A 9,572-nucleotide genomic window follows, 5' to 3' on the forward strand; every position below is an offset into this window, starting at 1 on the left:
TGGGCTGCACCCAAAGTCAGGGGGCGTGTGAGCTGAGTGGAGTCTCTAGCCTCTGTGAGAGGAGGAGACCCTGAGGTGACCCCCCAGGGTGTAAACCACGGCAAAGAATGTGTCCCCGAGCAGAGATGGGTGCCAACCCCAGGTGCTGGTGGCGATCCAAGCCCCTTCCTAGAGACCCGGGCAGCCCATCACACCATCCCCTGGCCCACACCTGCTTGGGGCCATGGCCCGGCCCCTTCCCACCTGGCCCCTCCAACGCGTCTCTGAATTCCGCAGGGAATCAAGAAGCCCTACAACCCCGTGCTGGGGGAGACCTTCCGCTGCTGCTGGCCCCACCCGCAGACCAACAGTCACACCTTCTACATAGCAGAGCAGGCAAGAGCCCACCCCGGGGTGTGAGCTCAGAGCCCCGGGCGGCCCCGCAGCGGCAGGGCACACCTGACCCTGCGCATGGGGTTCTCGGTGGCCCTGAATTCTGCCACCCAGGAGGGCTCTAGACCCAGCCACTGCTCACGAGGGTTCTCTGAGAAGGTGGATACAGCCCACGGCTGTGGCAGCTGTGAGGGAGGGGACGGCATGCCTGGCTTCCCAGGTGGACACTCGGGGTGACGCAGGGATTCCCATCTGCTCCCAGCCCCACTTTCTGGGATCCCCAGGAAAGCTACCCACCTGCTCCCAGGACCGAGAGGGCTCTGAAGCCAGGCTTGGGCCCCCCCTAGGATTTCCCCCGTGGGGTCACCTCCAGAGCCGCCCTTCTCCCACAGGTGTCCCACCACCCACCCGTGTCTGCCTTCCACGTCAGCAACCGGAAGGACGGCTTCAGCATCAGCGGGAGCATCATGGCCAAGTCCAAGTTCTACGGTGAGGGGCTCCCCGAGGTGCTTCCTGGGCTGGGACAAATGGGGGACCAGGCTCCGGGAGCCGGTGGACCCAGGCCCTCCCAAGTGGCAGCTGTTTGCACGTCCCTGCCCGTCTTCGTGATCAGTGACCATGTGGGTGGTAGAGCACGCAGACCTGGCATAGGGACCTGGCCCTCTTCAGCTGAAAGTGGGCACCTTTTCCAGGGAAGCCCAGGGAGGTGAAGTGACTCACCCACCCACGGTGGCTCAGCTGGAGGCTCTGGGCTCTCTCGGGAGGGAGCTCAGGCCCTGTGGCTTCGGGATGGCCCCGGGCGCCAGGGGCTGTCGGCACTCAAGGGTCCCTCTTCCCTGTCTCTGCAGGGAACTCGCTGTCAGCTCTGCTGGATGGAAAAGCCACCCTCACCTTCCTGAGCCGTGCAGAGGAGTATACCCTCACCATGCCCTACGCCCACTGCAGAGGTGAGAGGTGGCGCCGCCCTGAGGACGCGGCCAGGCCCCCCAAAGACGGCACCAGGCGCCAACCCCTTCTGTTTCTGTTTGTTGAAGACAGCCCTACTGTACCTCACTTGTCTGTTAATTTTTTAAGGCCTCGTGTGTCGTCCCAGGTAGATGGTATTTTTGCCCCCTCGGCCCCCACTGGTTGGGATCAGACAGCTACTGGCCTGTCCCTGCTTTGCGTTGCTCTGTGACTGTGCTTGTGGTCTGTCTTGGGGGCTCAAAGTCTCTCTACGGTGTCAAGGTTTGGACTTCTTTATTTTCTAACTACTAGGCTGTTGTTAGAGCTTTGTAGGTATACACAGAAAAGGAGCAGAAGGTACAGTTTCCACGTATCCCCAACACACACCCTGCTTCCCCATGATTAACAGTAGTGTACACAGTTGCTATAATTGATGAGCATTGGTGTATACGTTTGTTACAGTTGATAAGCCTTGGGGTACATTTATGTGTGCTTTCGTTACACCTGATGAGTTCATGTCTACTCACTGTTCATAACTAATTACAATACTCTAATGCCTTTGCTGCTGTATTCCCGCTGCCCATAGTAGTAAACCCTAAAACATGCTCAGTAAATATCGGTTCAGCCAGGCATGGTGGCACGCTCCTGTAATCCTAGTGCTTGGGAGGCTGAGACAGGAGAAATGTAGGTTCACTCCCCAGTACCAGTAAAAAAGAGTAAATATTGGTTTAGCGGATGACTCGATTTAGTAAGGCCTGGGGACAGAGATCTGGGGTGGGAACAGCCAAGTGTGGATGGGGTCATCAGGAGGAAGGACGCTCACAGAACTCCAGGTGTGGGCAGGGCCCAGGGACCATCTCTGGCTCCCTCTGGCCCAAGACAGGATGATGTAATTTTGATGGGAATCTTTCCTGGTTCACCATAGTGAGCTGGGAGTGTAGCCCAGAGGTAGAAGGTCCCTGGGTTCCATCCCCAGTACTACAAAAGAGAGAGAAATGGCAGCACACATACATTCTCTCTCCCTCCCTGTCTGTCTCTTTCTGCCTCTCTCTCCCTCTCTCTACCCCCTCCCTCCTTCTCCCTCCCTCCCTCCCCCTCCCTTCCTCTCCCCCTCCCTCCCTCCCTCTCCCCCTCCCTCTCCCCCTCCCTCCCTTCCTCCCTCTCCCCCTCCCTCTCTCACTCTCCCCCTCCCTCCCTCCCTCTCCCCCCTCTCCCTCCCTCCCCCAGATGAGCTCTCCCTGTTGCTGCGTCATGGAGTGGGGACTGGTGGCTGCAGAACACCTTGCTGTCGTCCTGCTTATACTCAGACTGTCCCGTCTGGCCGGGGGTCGCAGTTGGCTCCTGGTGTCCGTCCTCACCCTTGAGCTTGGCGTGTGTCCTTCCTTCTGCTCTGAACCCAGGAGCATCTAGAATTCCACCCCCCCCCAGGACCACAAGTAGCCACTAAGTTGCTGAGGGCCTTAGTTGTTAAGTCTGGCTAGGAACCTATGATCCTCCTGTCTCAGCCTCCCAAAGTACTGAGATTATTAAGTGTGTGTCACCACGCTCAGCCTAGCCTATTTTTATTATTAATTTTGAAACAGGGTCACACTAAGTTACGGAGGACCTCACTAAGTAGCTGAGGCTGGTAAAAACCCATGATCCTCCTGTCTCAGCCTCCCAAGTACTGGGATGACAAGCGTGTGCCACCATGCCTGGCTATGTAGTAATTTGTGTGTGTGTGTGTGGTACTGGGGTGGGACCCAGAGGCTTTCTACCTCTGGGCTATACTCCCAGACCTATTTTATATTTTATTTGGAAACAGGGTCTCACTAAGTTGCTGAGAGCCTCACTCAGTAGCTGAGGCTGGCTTCGAACCTGCGCGATCCTCCTGTCTCAGCCTCCCAAGCGCGGGGATTACAAGTGTGCGCCACCACGCCCGGCTTATGTAGTGATTTTTTAACCTGTCCCAGGTGCTGTCCTGGGACCCAGCGGTCAGCAGGGAGAAGCCTGTCCTTGGGACCAAGCGTGAGGTCACAACGTGTCCAGTGATGGATGTGTCACAGGGCCAGCGGCTCTGGGACCTGGCCAGGGACTCCCAGAGGCGCTGAGCCGGCAAAGGCGTGGACAGGGGTGGATCCCCCTTCTCACACTCCTGGGATCCGACATGGGCCTCACGGGGCTCCGTGCTCCTGGGTCTCAGCCCCGACACTGGCTGCCTTTCAGGGATCCTGTACGGCACCATGACCATGGAGCTTGGGGGAAAGGTGACCATTGTCTGCGAGAAGACCAAGCTGCAAGCAGAGCTCGACTTTAAGCTCAAGGTAGCGGGTCAAAGCCGGGGAGGTGGGGCCAGAGCTCAGGCCAGGGAGGGAGCGAGGCTTTGGGGGTCCCCCCTGTGCCCCATGGAGAGCTTCCCGAACAAGTACACATAGGGGAGCAGCCCTTTATCTCCTCATGGAACAGATGGGGCCCGGAGAGGGGAAGGGGCTGTCCACGGGCCACAGAGCAGAGCCAGGCGACCTTGACTCTGACTCTGACTCTGGGTGAGGGTGGCCTGCTCCGGCGGTGGGTCTCCTCCCAGCCATGGTCATGAGAATGGCGGCCTTGGACCCCTGAGGATGCGCCTCTGGACGGGGCCTCCTCTCCGCTCACTGGGTGTCCACCTGTCCCGGTCCCCCTACAGCCTTTCTTTGGGGGTAGCAGCAGTATCAACCAGATCTCGGGGAAGATCACATCTGGAGCGGAGGTGCTGGCTCGCCTCACTGGACACTGGGTAAGGCTGGCCCTGGGCAAGCCCAGCCGGAGCCAGGGTGGTCAGTGGTCATACAGGCCAGCCGCTCTGACCCTGCCCGGCCCCCTGGGGCAGGACAGAGATGTGTTTATCAAGGAGGAAGGCAGTGGAAACACCGAGCTCTTCTGGACCCCGAGCAAGGAGGTCCGCGGGCAGCGGCTGAAGCGGCACACGGTGCTGTTTGAGAAGCAGACCGAGCTGGAGTCGGAGAGGTGAGGCCCGCCCGGCACCCAGGGGACCCCACCGTCCAGGCTGGGCAGGCAGGAGGGTGGGGATCCTGCAGCAGCTGGCCGCTGGGAGGTGGGAATTCAACACGGGCAAGAGATGTCTAGGAGGAAGAATACAGAGCCCGGGCGACGGGCTCCTGCTAGGCAGCCAGCGCCCCGTCACCAGGGCAACCAGCCGAGGAAGCACTTCCCTTCCCTCCGGCGCAGCGGGAGCCTTGTTCAAGCTGCCGGGGGGGGGGGGTCCCCGGGACCCCCACTCAGGCCAGTGCCCCGCCTGCAGGCTCTGGCAGCATGTTACCAGGGCCATACGGGAGGGCGACCAGCACAAGGCCACCGAGGAAAAGTTCGTGCTGGAGGAGGCCCAGAGGCAGCAGGCCTGCGCGCGCCAGCAGAACCTCGAGGCCTGGAAGCCGCAGCTGTTCCAGCTGGACCCGCTCACCCAGGAGTGGCGCTACAGATACGAGAAGTAAGCCACGGCCCGCCTGGGGCTGGGCCGGAGAAGCGGCACACAGGGAGGCCCGGACAGAGCCCCCCGGCCAGCGGTCACCCTGGGGGGCAGAGGGCTGGCCCAGAAAGAGCCCCTCCCAGAGGGCCTCCGCCTCTGCCAACGGATGCCCCCCCCCCCGCCCCTGCAGCCACAGGCCCTGGGACCCCCTGAAGGACATCGCACAGTTTGAACAGGACGGGATCCTGCACACGCTGCAGCGGGAGACCATGGCCCGCCAGACCCGCCTCCTGGGCAGCCCGGGCTCCGGCCTAGAGGTCAGCAGTCCCCAGACCCTCCCAGCCACCGGTGTGGCCCAGCCTCGCGCGCTGCCACACCCCCTGCCGTCTCACCTCCCAGCGACTCCTCGGCGACTCCTCGGCGAGGGACCCAGGCTGCCTGGATTGCGGGTGGTCTGTTCTCAGGGCAGCCCGCTGATCAACGTGTGTGCACTCCTCAGAGCTCTCCTGGGGCCTAGACTACTGCCCAACCCCCCACCATGTTCGCAGCCACAGTGGGCCTTTCTTTTTTCTTTTCTTTTCTTTTTTTTTTTTTTTGGTACTGGGGTTCCTGAAAGCCCTTCTACCTCTGGGCTACACTCCCAGACCTATTATTTTATATATTTTGTTTATTTGGAAACAGGGTCTCTTAAGTCAGCGAGGCTGGCTCCGAACCAGCGCCATCCTCCTGTCTCCGCCTCCCAAGAGCGGGGATTACAAGCGTGCCCCACCACGCCCGGCATTTTTTTTTTTTTTTTTTGTGGTACTTGGGATGGAACCCAGGGGCTTTCTACCTCTGGGCTACACTCCAAGACCTATTTTATATTTTATTTGGAAATAGGGTCTCACTAAGTTACTGGGAGCCTCACTAAGTAGCCGAGTCTGGCTTCTAACCTGCGCGATCCTCCTGTCTCCGCCTCCCAAGCGCTGGGATTCCAAGCGTGCGCCCCCACGCACGGCTTTACGTTGTGCTTTTCTATAGATGGAGGTTTACCTGGGTAGGAAAAGGAACAGCCGGCACTGTCTACATCTGAGGCTGGGAAGCAGGGAGGCTTCAGGAGGAAGTAGGAGGGAGATTCCTTGCACAAGGCATGGCTACAGGCTGCCCGAGGTGCCCCCAGAGCTTCTACCGGGTGCCACAGGCCCACACGCTCCACATGTGCATGGCACCCACCTGTGCCACCCAGGTGCCAGCGCGTGCAGAGCCAGCTGGCTGGCAGAGGGGGCAGCAGCTCTGGGGAAGCTGAGGCCTAAGAGAGGTCGTGAGGCCCAGTCATGCCGGGGCAGAGTCAAACTGCCTCTGCCCAGCTCCAAAGCTTCGGGACCCCTCCTCCCCTGCCCTGCCCTAGCAAGTGTGCCCCGCGTGCGAGCTCCCAGCTACAGGCCTCCCGTCTCTCCGCAGAGGCCCGGTCTAGACCGGAGACATCGCAAGTCCAGCGACCAGCCCTCGGGCCACAGCCAGATGACCGAGAGCAGCGGTTCCACCCCCGAGTCCTGCCCGGAGCTCTCCGATGAGGACTTTGTCTCTGGTGAGCGGGGCTGGCCTCTGTCTCCGGCCCCTCTGCAGGCCGGTGAGGGCCAGAGAGCTGCCTGCACGGGGTGTGGGGCCCTGTCCCCAGTAGAAGCTCGTCTGCGCTCCTGCCCCGGTGGTCCTCCCAGAGCGCGCTGCCCTCCCTGAGTCTGGGGCAGCGAGGAGGGGTGAGGGGGCAGCCGGGGCCAGGGGCAGAGGGGAGAACGGCTGCAGAGGCAGCACTCGTGGCCCTGCCCTGTCCTGCCCCAGCTCTGCCCCTTGGCCGTCACTGGTGGCCTGGGTCTCCCCAGCTGTGTCTGATTCTGCTGTGGAGGAGCTGCGCCCCGGCCACTGGTCTCCTTGGGCCAGTACCTCAGCCCTGTCTCTGTGCCTGCGGCTTGCTCACCGAGGTGGGGCGGGGGCCACGCTGGACAGCCACCCCAGCTCACCTCGGCTCTCCATCCCCCCTCCCCCGGTGCCACCCCCAGGCAGCGAGAGCCCGTGCCGGCGGTGCCGGAGGGAGGCGCAGCGGCTGCAGGCTCTGCAGGAGGCCGTGCTGTCCATCCGGGATGCCCAGCAGGAGCTGCACAGGTAGGCCGGGATGCTGGCACCGCAGGCGGGAGGGAGGCCCAGTATGTGAGCCTGGTCACACTGAGAGGACCTGGCCAGGCTGGGCATTGCCAGGGGAGTGTCTGGAATAAGGCAGAGCTTTTAGCGTTTGGCAGACTCTGAGCTGGAGATTACAAGGGGCCTGGAGAGAGGAAGGTGCTGGGCCGTGGCCTAAGTCTGGGGTCCCGGGTGGGACCCCAAGGTGCATAGAGACAGGTGGCAGCTCAGAGATGGTATAGACAACCCCTCAGAGCACCCCCAGGCTCACCGCCGCACCCCAGCAGTGCTGTGCAGAGTGCCTTCAGGCACGGCTGGGTGAGCGGGCAGGATGTCTGGAGCCACCTCTGTGACCCTGGTGAGCAGGAGCCACCTTCTTAGCAGACGCTGCAGAGATGGGCCAGAGCAGGCTCCCGCTCAGTGTCCAGGCCAGTCTCCCGGCTGCAGGCACCCAGCGAGCCTTCGGGAGCTGTTACTGTCCCTGTGACTCCTTCCTGGCTCCTGGCAGGAGGACCGGTCAAGGGAGAGGGGGTGCCTATCAGAGTGGGCATGGAGGAGAGGGATACCAGTGTGGGGACTGCGAAGGCCCGCGAGTAGGGCCTTCCTTCCTTGGCACCAGGCCTGGGTCATCAGGGTGCCCAGGGACAGAACCAGGCCGGGTAATGGTTTGGGCTCCCAGGTACTAGAAGCTGAGGAGCCCACAGGCTGAGCCTCCAGGACACCCGCAGAGAGGACCGTGTGACTCTCAGTCCCCAGAGAACTGAGTCCGGTGTCCCAGAGCAGGAGGAACCGGGTACGGTGGCATGCACCTGTAATGCCGGAATTTGGGAGGCTGAGACAGGAGGATCGCAGAATTGAGGCCAGCCTTAGTAACTTAGTGAAATCCTGTTTCAAAATAAAAATAAACTAGGGCTGGGGGGGGTGTGGCTCAGAAGGTTAAATCTCCAGTACCCCCCCCAAAAAAAAAAAAAAAAAAAGGAGGATCGGAGTGCAAACCAGCTCCAGGAGACAGAGGAGGCCACCCACCCTGCTGGCAGAGATGCCAACGTGTCCACACGCTCAGGCCCTGCCTCGGGATGCCCGCAGCAGTGCCGGGCCAGCTCGTAGGTTTCCCCGAGTCAACCCAAGTCGGCATCTCAAGCCAACCACGCAGCTGCCCGTGGCCCAGCATGGAAGCCGTGCCCACGCCAGGCTGTGCAGAAAAGAAGGGGCCTCCTGCTAGGCGTGGGGTCCAGAGCCAGCCAGCTCGGAGCTTCTGCAGCAAAGCAGACACACACGGCAGCGCCCAGGGCTGCTCCCATGGCCATCACAGACACCGCAGCCCTGCGGCTTCAACAGCAGACAGTCGCCGTCTCACCCCTGGGCCGGGAGCGGCCAGCTGGCTCCCGCTGAGGCCTCTCTGTGCAGCTCGGCTTGGCTCACAGAGGGTCTTCTCTGTGTCTACACTGGTTGTCCTGTCTGTGTCCTGACCCTCCTAGAAAAGCCCGGTCAGAGGAGCTTAGGGCCCACCCTGATAACCTCATTTTAACTTAACCTCATTCGAAGGCTTTGTCTCCAAAGACAGTCTGAGGTTGCAGGGGTTAGGGCTTCAACACGTGAATTTGGGGAGAGGGGAGACAACAACCGTCACCACAGGGTGGCAAGGAGGGTGCCAGAGGTCCAGCCCCCCAGCCATGGCCCCCTCTCCCAAGAACATGTACCCATAAGCCCAGCGCCCAGGTCCTCCCCAAGACGGTCCCTCCACATCCCTCCCTGTTTTGCAGCCATGCCCCAGGCGTAGGCCACAGTCTCCAGCTCCGCTCTGTCCCTGCGCTCTGGGCTGGGACGGCGGCCATGGTGGCCGGCACATCTCTGTCCCTGTCTTTGCAGGCAGCTCGCGGCCGTGCTGAGCTCCGCGGTGCAGACGGCGCCGGCCCCAGGCCTCCTGCAGAGCCCCCGCTCCTGGTTCCTGCTCTCCCTGTTCCTCACTTGCCAGCTTTTCATTAACTACATCCTCAAATAAGAGCCCGTGGGGCAGCGGTGCCACCTGCAGAGCTCCGGCAGCCTGGTCCTCCCTGCCGGGCACCCAGCACTTTAAGCCAGCTCCGCGGAGGAGGCAGAGAGGCCCGGCCAGCGAGGCCACTGTGACAGAGGCCCGGGAGCAGGAGGAAAGCGGGCGCTGCGGCCCGGTGTGCCAGGCCCTCTGGGGGCCCTGCCTGTCCTGCGGGGCCGCCGCCCAGCACCGGCCTTAACGCTAAAGCCAAATGCAGCTTCCTTAGTGCGGCACGCGCCCGGTCATGGCGCCTCCTCCCCCGCGTGCCGTGGGGCATCGGTGGACTCGGGGGCGGGAGGGGCAGCCACGCCCTAGCAGCAGTGAGTGAGAAATTCCCAGGAGCCCCCAGGTGGGCAGACTGCCTTCCTGAGCCCCGCCCACGTTGCTGGGTCACCCTGGGAGCTCCGGGCAGGCTGGGCTGCCCGGGGAAGACACTTGGGGTGTTCTTCTGCCACTGCCCAGTTTGGAGGGAGCCCAATACAGGGAGGTCCGGACCCTCCTTGCCCGGCCAGACGGGCCTGCTGCCGTGGGGGTGGGCGCCCCACCACTGGTGTGGGCACGTGGGCAGAGCCCGCAGCCCCACGGGCGGGGAGGCTCCAGCCGCCACGCTGCCCGCACCGACAC

General features: G+C 62.2%; 1 protein-coding gene across 2 annotated transcripts in view; it reads left to right on the forward strand.

Moving 5' to 3' along the window:
- Positions 1-8,918, forward strand: part of OSBPL5 (oxysterol binding protein like 5) — a gene marked incomplete at both ends in the record, with an annotated part of 66,045 nt that extends 57,127 nt beyond the window's left edge. For both annotated transcript variants that reach the window (XM_080697877.1, XM_080697878.1), the window contains 11 exons: positions 277-375; positions 765-861; positions 1,221-1,319; positions 3,523-3,620; positions 3,983-4,072; positions 4,166-4,302; positions 4,598-4,783; positions 4,953-5,079; positions 6,203-6,329; positions 6,799-6,901; positions 8,786-8,918. In XM_080697877.1, the coding sequence (XP_080554003.1) occupies positions 277-375; positions 765-861; positions 1,221-1,319; positions 3,523-3,620; positions 3,983-4,072; positions 4,166-4,302; positions 4,598-4,783; positions 4,953-5,079; positions 6,203-6,329; positions 6,799-6,901; positions 8,786-8,918 (1,296 nt within the window). The remainder of the gene's footprint in view (positions 1-276; positions 376-764; positions 862-1,220; positions 1,320-3,522; positions 3,621-3,982; positions 4,073-4,165; positions 4,303-4,597; positions 4,784-4,952; positions 5,080-6,202; positions 6,330-6,798; positions 6,902-8,785) is intronic.
- Between the last annotated feature and the right edge of the window lie 654 nt (positions 8,919-9,572).

The sequence above is a fragment of the Muscardinus avellanarius genome, assembly GCF_963383645.1.
Source record: "Muscardinus avellanarius genome assembly, chromosome: 1".
Lineage (NCBI taxonomy): Eukaryota > Metazoa > Chordata > Mammalia > Rodentia > Gliridae > Muscardinus > Muscardinus avellanarius.